The 15,835-nt window shown below is 39.5% G+C and overlaps 1 protein-coding gene across 1 annotated transcript in view; it reads right to left on the bottom strand.

Moving 5' to 3' along the window:
* Window positions 1-11,450, bottom strand: part of klhdc3 (kelch domain containing 3) — a 29,919-nt gene extending 18,469 nt beyond the window's left edge. The window contains exons 1-8 of the mRNA XM_028604031.1: window positions 11,239-11,450; window positions 9,261-9,502; window positions 7,821-7,997; window positions 7,442-7,557; window positions 7,286-7,357; window positions 5,145-5,358; window positions 4,370-4,456; window positions 2,286-2,394 (exon numbers count right to left, since the gene is read on the bottom strand). Coding sequence (XP_028459832.1) covers window positions 2,286-2,394; window positions 4,370-4,456; window positions 5,145-5,358; window positions 7,286-7,357; window positions 7,442-7,557; window positions 7,821-7,997; window positions 9,261-9,414 — 929 coding nt within the window. The 5' untranslated portion in view covers window positions 9,415-9,502; window positions 11,239-11,450. The remainder of the gene's footprint in view (window positions 1-2,285; window positions 2,395-4,369; window positions 4,457-5,144; window positions 5,359-7,285; window positions 7,358-7,441; window positions 7,558-7,820; window positions 7,998-9,260; window positions 9,503-11,238) is intronic.
* Window positions 11,451-15,835: the final 4,385 nt, after the last annotated feature.

Here is a 15,835-nt window from a genome sequence, read left to right on the forward strand (position 1 = left end):
TCATTTAAATATTAAATTATTACTCAAACAAATAACTACATGTTGCACTTAAGGATATCAAATGTTTGCCTATGCTAACGTTTGAAAAACAATTATCTTAATAATGACTATAATGATGTTGCATAATGGATAAATCAAGATTACATTGTGTATTAGGGTGTGTTGCTCCCCATGATGTGGCCACTGGAGCAGTAGAAAACAAATCCAGCAGCAGCCAGAGGTCTTTAGGACTAGAGGGCCTGTAGACGTAGTGGGGCTGAGAGGACCCTTATCCACGGCCTCTCGATCCAGACTATCAGGTTATCCCAGTGGGGTTTGCCTGATAACACAGCCTTGCTGATAACAGTAGCCCAGGTCCTGGACTACTCTGAACTATGCTAATGCCGTTAGCTACCTCATTACTCCACTGGCTACTGGCCTATCATTAGCCCGTCACCAGTCCAGAGGCACCTTACAAGCTACGAACCCCCGGCAATCACTACTGTCTTATGACCAACAAGGGAATCATCACAGACTGCCGTCTACAGGAGCAAAACCCTCCATTTGGTATAATGAAAAGAGAGGAAAGTGTTTCTCCACAAACGGTAAAAAAAAATAAAATAAAAAAAAAATAAATCACAAAATTATGTTTGTTTTGAGTGCCTGTGCTTCATAAAGACTATTATGACAAACAATAAAAACAGTAGGAAACATTTCCCATCTCTGGCCAACTTCTGAACTTATTTGGTAGTTTTTCCTTTCTTTGTTGCAAACTCACTGAGCTATTACTTTGTCAGTAGAGACAGCTTATCCATATCAGCTTCAATGCTGATGGAAATCCTGTGTCCCCTAATAAGTGGTTGGCTACATTAGTATTAGTGTTCTGATAGTAATTCAGCAGCTTTGCAATTAATTACTAGTTTCCATGTTAACATTTTTGTTTTTCTTTGAATTTAAAGTTTGACAAAGCATTGAAAGTCTCTTCATTGCTCTTTGTTTTGTAATGTTTGTTAGTGAAATACAGTGTTTGTAACATTAGTTTCCAGCTACTTCTTGAAGTAATAGACCCAAAGTATGTCTGCCACAGTATTCCAGGCAGACACACAGCTGACAGCCTTGCAGGTGGAGGATATGAAGACAGGAAAGTAGCTGGACGTGTCCTCGACAATGCACGCAACATTGTGGCTGGGCGACCGGTACAAGTCTGCAGCTGTCCACAGGACGCGGAAAGTATGTCAGAGTCTCCCAGACGTGTGGACTGGGACTCCCGTCAGTTAATGGTTAATAATGAGTTAACGAGGGTCGGCTATTGGTCAGGAAAAAAAAACTACTAAATTAGTATTCCTACTTTGTACAAACACCTGGATGCATCATTAAGCAAAGGTTTCCAAAACAGTCCCCGTTTTCAATTGTTATACCAAGTGACAATGACTTTTGACATTTCATATCCTTCTGAAATGAATGGAAACCAATGGTTGAGCATCCTTCAAACACATCCTTCAATCTAAAAACTAAAGTATTTTTTCCATAAACACCATGGGCCGTCTTTAGTCCAAGTGCAGCCAAACTTTATATTTTTTACACAAGACTTATGCAACTAAGAAGCTGAAAGCAAACCCATGAGTGGTGTCAGCCACATTCAGCATTTAGCGGTGTGGCACCGCTCTCAACACAGTGGTTAATTATCTTGTGTTATCAGCTTACATTTATGCTTTAGTTATGCACTCCTCTGTGGGAAATAGAGTTAAAAAAATATTATATTGTATATTTGAACACTGAACCATTCAACAAATAGATTTAGGATTGCTAATGCAAATTAGAATTGTTTCCCCCTACAAATTATTAGCAAGTAACTTTGTGTATGGGTAGATATCAGTATTTTCCTCTTTTTTTTTTACTTTTAGTAAGTGGTTAATTCAGGTGAAGATGAGTAAAATAATGAGTTCTATTTGCAAAGTGTACTTACAACAGTGCACATCAAACTCTTTTGCAGCTACGTGTGTGTGTATTTTTTATATATATATATATATATATATATATATATATATATATAGATGCAATATTATATTCATAAAGAACAAATTCCTTAATTACTAATTAATTATTTAAGAATTAAAAAACAAATCTTAAAAAGAAGAATTTTACCACAAGAATAATCACTGGGGAAACCTAACAGAGACAATATTTGGGAGCATCCTTAATTACAGTCTTCATATAAACCCTTTAGATAGAATAATATGCAAGTTTAACAGTGTAGAGGAAAATGACTGTTGGAAGTTTTGAAGTGGTAATATTGTGTGCCTTACCTGGTTCCTCCAAAGAGGATAATTCGTTCTCCAACTATACAACAGCACTGTCGTCTCCGTGGACATGGGCCTTTCCCTTTTGGTTCGACCTTCTTCCAGGAAAAGGCTTCTGTAGTGTGTACACACAAGAACAAAGTTGAGATAGCAATATTTAGACATAATATTGGAAAAAAAGAGACTGAATATTTCAAGATGGAAGACTCTCAGTAAAACTTCAGATTAGAGATGGCCCGAAACCACTTTTTTGCTTCCCGATACCGATTCCGATACCTGAACTTGCGTATCGGCCGATACCGAGTACCGATACGATACCAGAGTGTCATATATTTCATTATGTTTTAACAGCTGTATACTACTATCCCTGTATGGATGTCATATGATTTCTATCTTTGTTGTCGGTCTGGCTCAGGTTAAACTCTTTGCGAAACATGAACAAACACAGAACTTTCTTTTATTCTCCAATTTGACAGTCAGTTAACACGGAAAAAGAACATAAATAAACTACTTTAATGTAGATTTTCTTTAGGGCTTTATTACGTGGTATCGGATCGGTGCATAAACTCCAGTAATTCCCGATACCGATACCAGCGTTTTAGGCAGTATCGGAGCCGATACCGATACTGGTATCGGTATCGGAACATCTCTACTTCAGATTACATCCTAGCTCAAAAGAGGGATCTTAAGCACAACAAATGTTGTTATGTGTGGACTACAACATAACTGCTATAAACCTACTATTGTGCCTGCATTCAGCTTCCTGCTATATTTGACCACAAACCCATAGCCCAGGGATAAGGGAATGAAAAGCAGCAATTAAAGCAAGCAGACAAAACCTAACCTTCAATTGAATATGTAACTTTAGAAATAGAAACAAATCCTCTCTTCTGCTCTGCAGAAGTGCAATATGAGTGACAATGTTGAAGCTCTCTCAGTTGTACCATATAAGGATGTAATGTGTAGTCTCACGCTCTCAGAGCCAACAGCATCATTGCATCTCTATAGCAACAAGACATTCAGAATTTGTTGAGTAATAGGACTAGAACTGAGGTACTGCCATCTGGTGGACTGCAAAGCACAGTTTTAAATGGTTAACACCAGATCAAGACTACATACAAGACTCTCCAGCTACAGTATACCTAGTATTTTATCCATAAATACTGTGTGATGGGCTTTAAACTGGAAACGTTTAAGATCAGTAAGGCTAGGCTAACTGTTATGATACACATTAGTATGCCCACATGTGCTGCAACAGTTTTCACAATGACTATCATTAAAAGAGACAGGAGCAGGGAAAAAATAGGCCACAGTCCAAGTACATTTTTAATAACTTGTGTACTGGGTTTCAAGCTACTGTCATGCACTGTATTCAAAACTTTAATTTCTTTCATAATATGAAGATAATCAAACAAATATAACCAGTGTATAGGGCTATTTTAAACACCATTTAAGACAATGGTAAATGGACTGCATTTATACAGCGCTTTTCTAATCTTAGCGACCACTCAAAGCACTTTACACCACAGGCACCATTCACACACACACATTGATACACTGCCATACAAGGTGCCACCTACTCATCAGATAAACATTCACGCCGTTCACACACCAATGGCAAAATATATTGACTACAAATATATACCCCATGTGTTCTGCTGCAGCTATGACAACAATGCTTTTTTGGAGCAAGAGCACAAGGTTTCTTCTGGAAAACACTTAAACTGACTTAAAAATCAATTTGGCAACATTTGTAAGAGCGGACAACAACACCAGAGACGTTTAATAATTTAACGTCAGTTTTTTATCCGCGCGGTTCTGGCAAAAAGACTGGTTATCTGTGTTCTACCCTCGGCATAGTGAAAACGGAGCAGCCAGCCACTATCACGAATTCAATGAGGGAGGAGAAGATTGTCTACATGACTATCTACATAAGGAGGAGGAGTAAAGTGGGTCAACACGAGCTAGCACTGCCACTGTTGCATTTTCTCTATAGAGGTAAACAGTCATCAATGCAGGTAGATCAAAACCAATATTACTCGGCACAATTAACTTGTTCTCCCAATCTGACATAAATAAATGGTGATCACCTGGATTGAATTTCCAGAGGTCGTTGAAGTGCCGGTCCATGCGTGCATTGTATCCACCAAATATATACAGCTCCCCATTGTAGGAAACTAAGCACACAAAGGAAAAAAAAAAAAAAAGTGATTTTATGGTCTATCATGCAGGTCACTGACATTTGCAGCAGAGTAAATGGAACTATGTGAGTCCGTTAAATTAGCTGGATTTGTTTAATCAATGTGGGCAAAGAAATGCAATCTTGTACTAAATAAATGAAAATGAACTATGAATACAGTTTATACTCTCACTACACAAACAATAAAAAACTAATCATGCTTGAGAATGAAAGAGAAAGGTCACACAGGAAAATGACTGCAATGTGTACAAATGAATCATCACAGTGAGAAAATCTGAAATGATGCCACAAGTTCAAGTTCTTCCTCTTAAAAACATTATTTCAGGTAATTCAAACTGAGAGAACCATTTGTTTTAATGTTAATCATTAACCTCGCTGAAAAGGATTTCCTAACAACCAGTTTATTCAGAAATGTGTGTTTTGAGAAAATCCTCATATTGAGCTGTTGTGGCTTAGAATTCTTATCTCTAAATGCATTATGGGTTAAATCCTTATTGAGAAGACAGATACAATTAATTTAGGACACTATTTCCCTACAATACGATGTAAGCATTTAAAAGTGATGATCCCAAATTTGTTCATCATATTGATTTTGTGTGTGTGTGTGTGTGTGTGTGTGTGTGTGTGTGTGTGTGTGTGTGTGTGTGTGTGTGTGTGTGTCTTACAGGCTGAGTGACTCCTGCGTCCCTCTGGCAACGGCTGTGTTGAAGGGGTGCTCAGCCAGCAGTTGGTCTCTGCATCGAACACTTTGATCTTGTTGCAGTAGATCTCGTTGTTGGAGTGGAAGGGACCAAAGCGGTCGGCTCGCCCTCCAAACACAAACATCTTTGTCCCGATGATGGTGGCTGAGTGGAAGTCCCTCCAGCGTGCCGGAGTGCCCTGTGAAGAGAAGATCAGTAGATGATGTCGTTATACTTTTACACGCCATAAACGTTTCAGTGGAGAGACAGAACATAAAGCAGTCTATTTAGGACAGAGAGCAAGGACACTGGATGTGACTTACATACTTACACCATTCTTGCATAACCTGACCTACACCTCATAAACTAGTTTTAGTTCAAAACTCATCAAGGCTCATCAAGTCCTTGGCTATAAAGCTTTATCTTCACACTGGCAAAGATGAGGCTTCTTGGCCAGCAACTTTAGGTAAACACCGCCCTCTAGTGGATCAAATCACCAACTAAAACTACTTTTTAGGAATCACCAGCCTTTCAGAAATAATGTACAGTAATAGGGACATTGTATAAAATGTTATGGGAAACCAATTTTCGAATAATAATGCACCCGATACTGTCTGTGGATACTATAGAACTCTAGCCTGGCAAAACCCTGACGAACTCCCGGCAAATTTGAGATTTGCTCTGCAAGTCAGTCTGGCCAAGAGCCCATTCAAGCCAATTTCCAATTTTTTCAAATCGAGGCACCAATCACAACCGTTGAGGCGGACTTTAAACCAATCACAACCGTTGAGGCGGACTTTAAACCAAGCACAACCGTTGAGGCGGACTTTACACGATGACGACAGCGCAGCGACGGCGAGCAGCTTTTTGTTTACATTCAACATGACGGCCACCGAAGCGCAGCAACCCGTTGATGCCGCTGTCGCTGCTACGTCACCCGGATCGTTGGTCTGATTGGTTGAAGAACTATCCAACTGCGCCCAGAGGCATTTGAGCGGCGTCCGTTGGTAACGCCCCTTTGGAAATGAGCTGCGAATGAACCTTGCCTAGACCCACTCTCAGTTACAACTGAGAAGGGTCTGGTGTCCACCAGGCTAAGAGAACTATGAATAAAAAACAAATAGTGATATGTGATCGGTTTCCACTGAATGAAACTGCCTAACAAAGGCATCTATTCCCTATGTATTTAGATGGCCTATAGCCATGGTAAAGCCTTTCACATGCCTTCCCTTCCAGAAAGTGATGCCATTGTTTTCCACAAATGCTATGCAGGCCAGCAGGCTCTTGAACGTGTTTTATAAATAGAGTAGGGGGAGAATAATACAATACTGCAAAATAGATTACACAAATAATGTTAAAATTGAAAAAGACCAGCTCAGTAAACTAATTGTAATTATTCAAAAGACTGTGTTGGATCTAGGAAAGATAAGACCAGATTTGGTGAAATTAAATAAAAGAGTGGAATAACAGACAAAATGTAAACTTTACAGAAAAGCCCAAAAGACCTGTAATCTTGTTTTCCGCAGGAACGCAAGGCTGAGAACATGCAGAAAAATGTATTATTCACTCACATCACATGCCCAACTAAATCTGTAAGCACCAAACTGTAATCTCTTTGATGACAAAATGTTACCAGTTAGGACCTAAAACGAGGGACTGGTAGAGTCCTTTCTCCACCAGTCCCTAGTTCACCTGAGGAACTGGTGTCTATGTCTAAAATATACTTTGGAAGAGTTTATCACATGAGCAGCCTGACTGCATACAAACATAAATGGCATTTTCCAAAAGGGGAGTGTATAAAATCCTCTGTGAGGCTTTTTGGACTTGGCCACCTACCAGGCAGCTGCATTACATTTAAGTGCCCTTGTATCCAGCCAATCTGACCACTGAGAGCTTGTGTAGCAGTACTGCCAACCCCGGAAATAACCAATGGTTTCTTGATTTCCAACAGTGCTTTTAATGTTACTGAGCATGTTGCCGGTCCATTCTATCTTTGTTTGTTTTTTTGAGTGAGTGCTTAGTGTCCATAGTTTTTTGGACTTAAACATTCAACGCACGACATTATCTGTGCAGGAACTAATAAATTATAAACTGTGAATAATTAACAACTGGTGTTTTTAACTCACCCTGGCATTAATTAATGACCAAACCATGGTGGTGGTGTCCAGCTTGTGGATGTCATTGGAGAAGCAGTCCGCCTACAAAACAGCAGAGGAGACAGATTTAATCATGTTTTAATGTTTAGAGAGCAAGTCCCACAGTGAAGAGTGATGAAGACTCACCAGCTGCTCATATCCTCCAAATATATACATTGCCTTCCCCAGGACACAGGACGAGTGGCCATCCCTTGCCCCTGGAATAGTACCCGAAATCTTGGGTGTGAACCATCTGTGGGTGTCTGTGAGGTAGAAAACGTTTATTAACTCAAAGCACTCTTGCGAGGGACCTCACCTCTTATTTTACAATACTGACATAAGACTTTTTATCCATGTGCAATGGAACACCATCACACATATAAGCAGGTGTTACAGTTCCATGATGTAAAAACTGGTTTCTCTTGCTTTTACTATCTCGACCTTAACATCTAACAGGTGCATCTCAAAGGCAATACAGCCTCAAAACAATCCCTTAACAGTGTGAGTTAGATGCAGGTCTACTTACTGACATCAAAGGCATAAAGCACATTGCAGGCCCCTTCTGTGTCATTACGCCCACCCCAGAGGTAGATAATATCATCCAATAGCACAGCTGTGTGGCCATAACGCATATATGGCACTTCACGGGCACGTTCATGTCCTCCTGTCCTCAGTGGAGGCAACTTCATCCAGCGCAAAGACACTGTAGTGCAAAACAAGGAAGGTATATTCATTCAGTACACCGTTGGAAAAGTAACTGCAAGTGCAATAAGTGAGTGCAATGCCAAAGTAAATTTACTACAATAACATAGTGCAGTACAACGGTAACCTAATTTGCAGGTAGCCAAGTTAAAGTTTAAAAAAAAAAAATAAAACATTACAAGCAGCAATAGTGGAACAATTAGCAGATACAGAGATTGAAATTTGAAACTTAAATAAAAGGTCAACAGTTACATTTCACCAAGCTCTTAAAGCTACTTGAAATACCTGTTTCTTTTAACTTTCTGTATATGTAACGAAGTGTTAAACATGTGGATGAATTGCTTATTTGCCAGTTCGCCTTCTACCTATTTTGAGAGGCTCAAAACAGAAGGTAAAAAAGTTAAATGTCTGAAAGAAAAAAAAAAATAGACAAGTAAAGAAAAAGAAAAGAAATCAAAAAAGGACTTCAGAAGACAGCAGGGTCTGCTGTAAAAATACATCAAAGAGAAGGAGCACAAAGCAAGTGACAAGCTAAAATACTGAAACAATAGCTAAGGTGGTCCCATTTCCATTTCAATCAGCCAAAGGCATCTTTATCAAGGTTTGGTGCCACAGATCACAGCAACGGCAGGTAGGCTCAAGCTGCTTTAAGAAGGTGTAAAACCCTAAAGCAGGTGGTTGACCACACAGTGAAAAAAATATACATAAAATGGGTTACGAGGAAGAAAAGGGAGCAGTTTTATAAAAGTTTAGAGCAGCACATTTAAAGAAAACACCTGTGTTTGTGAGAAATCAACGGCAAAACAACAAAGAGAACATTTCACAAACCACAATGGAAAGCTTGGGTTTTAATTGCCAGCTGCAATGCGTTACCGTTAAAGTGGTGAAGGTTCAACAAACTCGTCTTGAAACACTCTTATACTTACTACAAATATGTTCCTGCTTCTTTACAAATAAAACATTAGATTACAAAAAAAACATATTGGGGTTTCCAGTGTAGTCCTGAAGTAAAATTATTTTCATTAACAAGTCAGAGTGCTCATGAGACCTGCCAATTGCATTCTTTTCTGATTTACTGATGTTGTTTTTCAGGTCAAAAAACTGTAAAGGGATGAACATCTGAGATCCCACAATAGTTGCACACACTGTCAAAAAAAACAGCCGAAAACAAGAGATTACATCAAATTCCCTCAATTCCTAGATTTTCTAAAAAAATCCAAAACCAATGGATTTATCAGTATATACATGCATGTTCACCACCGACCTGTGTTGAAGACATGCACATCAATCTGACGGAGTGTCTCGTAGTCCTCCCCGGAGCAGTACCCTCCAAAGGAGTACACCTTGTGCCCCACCGCCACAGCAGCATGGTTGACTCTCCGCGGCCCTCCTTCTAGGTGCACCGACCAGCGCAACATTCCACGCGCAAGCACCTCCGTGACTGCGAGTCCTTAGACCATCACTCTGCCACCCGCTTGGATTCCATCAAGCCAACACCATTGAAACCTGTGACCACAACAAGAGGAGTAGCACTCTGCTTAGGAGAACAGTGGGGAAAACTAGGAGGGGCAATCCAGGAGAACAAAAAGAAGGGGGACTGCATGTCCTCTTGGGTCAAGAGTTGCTCAGCTCTGCTGTTGCTGACAGGTTCACAAGCCCCTGTATTATCTGCTGGGAGGGTATTTTAAGAAGCGATTAGACCTACACGTACCACTCCTCTTTCTTTCTGTTCACTCTCATCCCTGTAACCTCCCATTGCACAACAAAAGTTTTAAAAATAGAATCAAGTAAATAAATATGCACCCCTTTTGGGCTATACCATATCAATATCATCACAAACAAATGGTTTCAGTAATCTTTTAACATTAGTGTGTTCCGATTAAAAGGTTATAAAATAATAGTGTTTCTATTCTGTATAAAAGAGAGCAACAATTAAACTGTCATTTGGCATTATCTGGGCAGTTGGGTTTGATTGTTTGAAAGGCATGCAAATTTAAAAAAATGTTTGATGAAGTTAAGGACATTAAAAACAAGACTTGGTAAAAAAAAAAAAAAAAAAAAAAAAGGTCTGCAGTTCAATGGAAGCTTGTAATTCAACAATACTTTCAGAGAAAGTATCCAACTCTATATAACAAAACTTATTAAAAACAGCAAAAAAAACAATCTAAATTAACAAGTTAATATTTACACATTTCGAGCAAGTGAATCTGTCTCTTGCTAAACCATATGTCCCCCTGCTTATTCTGTCTCTGTGACTCACTTGCCTCCAACCTTTGTTTGCTTTTATAAATAAACCCCCAGAAGACCATTCAATATAAGAGGAGGAGAAACACAGGCCAGACCTAGGCCACAGGCAATGTAAGTTGTTTTAGAGTAATTGTTTTGTCTCACACGTTGTAATTGTTTTTTGAGCATTCTTTAAAAGCTGCCACGTAAACTCAAGACCCCCACATGTAGTGACTTCTCAAAATACCAACAGTTCCAACGTGAAGGCAACATTGCCTCATCTTTTTGCTTTGTTACACCGGTCACCGGTAGTTTTTGTCACATTATAAACAGCAGTTTTCGCAGTTGTCATTCTGAGTTGTCACGTAGCTAGAAAGCAGTTTCTACATCCTCCTAACCTATTGAACAGGATGTTGTTGATATCAGATGACTAACGTTAACGTTAGCCATGACACTGACAACTTGACCACAGTGGCTTTGTAGAAATTGGGACTAGGAACATAAATGTATACTACTGCATAGGTCTCAGTTGGCCATGTATATTGTATAAGCACGGATAACTGATTGATAAAGCTAATCTAGACCCGGTGACATTGAGCTTTAACACGGTTACTAGCTATAGTCCAGTCAACGCCTCATACACTTGCTAACCGACGTTAGCTGTAACGTTAAGACAGGAATAACACACACCTGTGAGCGACAGTAACTGACCATCAGGGTCGCTTGTCTCCAAACATCATCTTTAAACATAACTGTGTAACGATAATAGTGTTCCTGTATCCAGCTCTGTGATAACCAACTGTCCAATAGAAACTGTTGCTAGCTATGCTAACGTTACAGCTAAAATGTAGTAACGTTAGCTACCTAATTTAGCTGTTAGCTAGCGATAGCTAGCTAACGTGAACTGAATAAAACCGACCGGCAAGAGTAAAAACAACAGCGTTTATTTCTAACCTTGGCAAAGTTAGCGAACAGACAACAATATCAACAGAGGAATATAATTAAGCAAACGTTACCTTCAGTGGTCAAGTTTGTTGTGGTTAACTGGTGTTTAGACAAGCAATGTTGCTATCCACACTGGGAGTCCCTACCGACTCCCTCGTCACGTGTTGGGAGGAAAAGCGTCCACTAGCACCTTCTGTCGGCTGCTTTTACTGACCTGTCGTATTTTCTGTTTTGTTTGTTTTGTATAGTTATGCTTATGTAAAGCACTTTGAATTGCATTTGTGTCATAATTGTGCTATATAAATAAATTGCATTGCCTTCACACCATTTATGTAAAATAAAAAATCTTCCTCGAATAAGAACTTATTCTATAACCTGACAAGAAAAACGTTGCCCAAAGGAATGTTAACCTAGCTAGCTAAGTCCAGAGTGATAGAGAAAGACATATCATATCATATATCATATCATATATATCTCTATGGCTCTGGCTACGTCTTTTCAAACTGCATGGCCGGATGGTTTTGTTGGCTATTGACCCACTCTGCATACTGTTGCTCAGTTGGTTCTAAGTTTCCATTAAATAAGTAGGCCTACACATTAAGCCCAGAAATTCAGGCACCAGCCTTTGATGAAATAGCACTAACTGGCCCAAGGTTTGCCATGTGTCAGTTAGTGTGTGCCTCTGAAGTATGCCTACCCTGTGAGCACACTATGGGGCTACAAATTAGCTAAAGCAGGACCCATTTGTAAATAAGATTGTACTTTAGTGATGTAAATTCCCTAACAAGTTTGTAATAGGTCATTTTACAGACAACATTTTGACATATAAGTAGGAAAAGCACATGTTTATAATAAAATGAATGATGACAAAAGTCCATTTAGCTGCTTTGGTTTCAGGGTCCTGGTATTATGCTAGCTTACTGGGACACTTGAATAGGATGGATTCACTGTTACTTAGTTACACCTGCAATTTCCTGCTATTCCTACTTTGATTTGTCTGCTGAGGAAATAACCTTACCAAAAACCAACTGATGCAAAGTGAACCATGGCCTTGGGAGTCTGGGGCTCCAGGGCAGTTTAACACTGCTGGTTCCCAACCTGGGGTTGAGGAAAGCCCATCGGTTTCCAATATAAATCTAAGGTGGGAAAGATGATGAAAGGGAAAAGACAGATGAAAATATATATATTTCAGTTACACAAAATGATGCTTTTTCATGACTTGTCTGTATTTTTTTTCTTTTCTTTTTTTCTCCTTGTAGGTACTTTTACCTCCCCAGGCATCTAAAAGCATTCAAATATAACAAGAAGGAGAAGGAAAATAGTTTTTGGGGTGAGACTGCATAAACTTACATCCCTATTATGGCCCTAGCTCAGGAGTGTCAAACTCAATTCCACAAAGGGCCACGCTGGAAAATAAGGATCACATCCAGGGCCAGACATGTTTAGGTTATTCACATGCTTTTATTTCATCGTTAAAGTCAAGCATCTTTTATTGTATTATTGCATGTCTCATATAATCTCCTCACTTACATCTTGGTCGACATAAAGACCCCAAAAAGTCAGCAAAAAAGTAACTTAGCCATCAAAGAAAAAACGACAAAAAAAGTTGAAAAAAGCAACAAAAACATTGGGGAAAAAACGTCGTAAAACAAGCCAAAAAACATTGGAAAAAGCGGGAAAAAAAGGTCCGGAAAAAAACATTGAAAAAAGCTACAAAAACTATGTGGGCCAAAGTCTAGCGTGAACCTAAATTGATTTGCGGGCCGGATCAAAATCTGCGAGGGGCCGGATTTGGCCACGGGCCTTGAGTTTGACACGTGTGCCCTAGCTGATACCTCCATCCTTTATGGTTGTATTAACCTAGGTGACTATTTCTGTCACACACAATAACATAATTACAGCAGTAGATGGCGTTGTCACACACGTTTTGAGTTGCTCATGAGGTCAGCAGGCTGACACAGACCCAAATACAGACTCCAACCAAAAAATGTTTTTAAGAATATGATCCCTACCCTAGTATTCAAATCCTAGTATTGGTCAGATAACATGGCCAAATAATCCAGTTGGTCTGGTTGAGGTGCACTTGGGCAATGCATTTAATAATATGATAATCCGTATTGGCTGCCTGCATGCCTGCTACACACGAGGACTGGCACAGCATGGTCAGTTACCAAGAAGCATCCCTGGAAATGTGAGTGTTTTAGTGCCAAGTTGTCATTAAGGAGTCATTGCGGTCAAAGTGGTTCGTTTTTACGTATGAATTTATGTTTGATTTAAAGAAAAGACCTCCATCTTGTAAGCACCACTTAAAGCTCAATGCTGTCAATAACTAAGAATGTGCTCTTGGACAGCTTGCTTGAGTTGGAAAACAAAAAAGCCTTCATCCATTCGACCTAATCCTACTGTAACTGTGGTCCAGGTGATGGGGCCAAGGATAAATGTGAACAGCTCTGGTGGACCTTGCTATTTCCTAGTATCTGAAGCCTTTCCCATGTAGTGAATTTTACTGGAGCCCCTTAAACAGCCCGTTTCACACGTCTACACTGTAAATGTGGCACATCATGCTACTTTAATTTTGCTACTTAAGTTTTAAAAGCGTTGAATTACAAAGGGGTGGGTACTTTGGTGTGATCAACCTGGTTCTAAATGGTCAGGCTGAAGTGAAAGTAGAGCCTTGTAAACGGATTATGGCACTGAGGAGCCATGTTACAGCTGCCATGTATCTGCCTGTATCACTGCCCAGGTCTGGTCCACTTAGGGGGGGCTTTGATTGATTCATTGTGTGTAGGCATTCCAACACCATGCCAGCTGCACGTCATGCACAATGGTAAGATTGTGCCTGGGGCAGCCCAAACGACAGCTGCCCAGGGCTGCCCCTTGGACCTCTGATAGGTGATTACAGACCACAGAAACACTGATAATCAGGTTACAGTACACCGTGGGTGCAGTAGATTTTAAAAATATTATCACTCAAAAAGTGAAACATTGTAGTTTGTTGCTTTTGTAGGATCACCATAGATACAATCATGTCAGTTCAAGTATTTTGTTCTTTATCTGGACCTGTTAGGTGCAGTTTAAAAATCTTAAATTCATTCTGACGGTCTGAACTGCGGAACCCAAAAGCTGTTGACTTAGCAGTCCTTTCTCGTACTGTTGCACAATTACAGTTAGATGATGTTATTATCTGGAAGTGGACCCAGGAATTTCTGTAAATGGCTTGGAGAAGTTTATTTAAATGATCATAGTCTGGGACACAGGGTGTTATTTAGGGTAATTGTTTTGTTTTTGAGCTAGTTTATGCAAACCTCATGTTGTATAATGATATGTGATACAATACACTAATATTATACTGAGGCACACATACACACACACACACACACACACACCTTCTCCTAAATATTCTGCGTATTCACTAAAAAAGAGAAAAGTAGTAGAGCTGGTTTGTTTTTTCCTGAAAAATTACACTTACAACTGCCATGATTGAGTTATTCCAGTAGTTGATAATCACATAAACATTTAGAGATGTTTCTCTTGCCTTACCTCTCTTCACAGAGGTGATATAAATAGTAGTTGCAAAATGGGAGTTTCTCATCACACAGGAACAGAGTGCAGCCCTACCCAGTAAAAGAAATTTCTAGCTGTCACGTCCAGTCTGTTTGGCCTTAAAAGTCAGGCCTGCCATCCCACCTGTCAGCATTCACACAGATTGCGTCATCCATCTGACCCTGCTGAGCCACTCTTCGACACATTTGCTTAGTGGTGTGTTTTACAAACTTTATAGCCAACACATGTGGTGTCTGTCTGTTGTTATGCCTTGACATAGAGAACAGGAGTTGCCCAACTGCAGCATAGCTCTGCTAGTCAACAGCAACTGCTAAAACCAACTGTTGTTCGGTATTCTTGGGCAAACCCAGTGATGGAAGAGCTTTGCAATGCTTTGTGGAAGATTAAAACACAGCCTCTACTTACAAATGGCTCATTTGGTCAACCTTTCTCTTTACCATGGCTCATAAAAGTCCTGAGTGTGCTGTTATTATGAACAGTAAAAGCAACTCCATAAAAAATAAACCAATAAATGAAACGAAAGGGAAAGAAATGATTTGTTTGTTGATGTTGACATTGAAACAAGTACTGTAATAGTTTAGTGACGAATTTGCAGCATTGTTTTCATCTGCTTCTTGTAGTACTGTATGTACTAGTAGGAGTACTGTATGGAACTTGCCTGAAAATGTCTGTATCATGATTTACACTATATTCAAACTCCTGAGGTTTTTTCATAGTTTCCACTATGTATTTAAATTTCTTAGGCCCAAAGTAAGGTAAAGACGTGTTGCTGTAGAGCACAGTGTTGTTGCAATTGCCTAAAATGGTAGAACTCTGCCTTTCTTAAGTCTTTACTGTCATAATATCAGATACCACTATGAAAAAGTGCATTTACAAGCTAAGGTCAGTGCATTACTACATATACAGAGATATTCCCCGGATGTAAACCGTACTGATTTGACTTCCGCTATAGCTGGATTAGGTCAACAGCATTAAGCAGTCCAGAATGATGTCATAGAGCATGATCTAACTCTGTGGCCAGATGATTGAATCATACATTTTCCTTTAATTTGGGGGTTATTAAATGAACAGAGCTCCTCTCTGTGAGTTCTAAAGAAGATGATT

This window comes from Perca flavescens, chromosome 17, assembly GCF_004354835.1.
Source record: "Perca flavescens isolate YP-PL-M2 chromosome 17, PFLA_1.0, whole genome shotgun sequence".
Taxonomy (NCBI): Eukaryota; Metazoa; Chordata; class Actinopteri; order Perciformes; family Percidae; genus Perca; species Perca flavescens.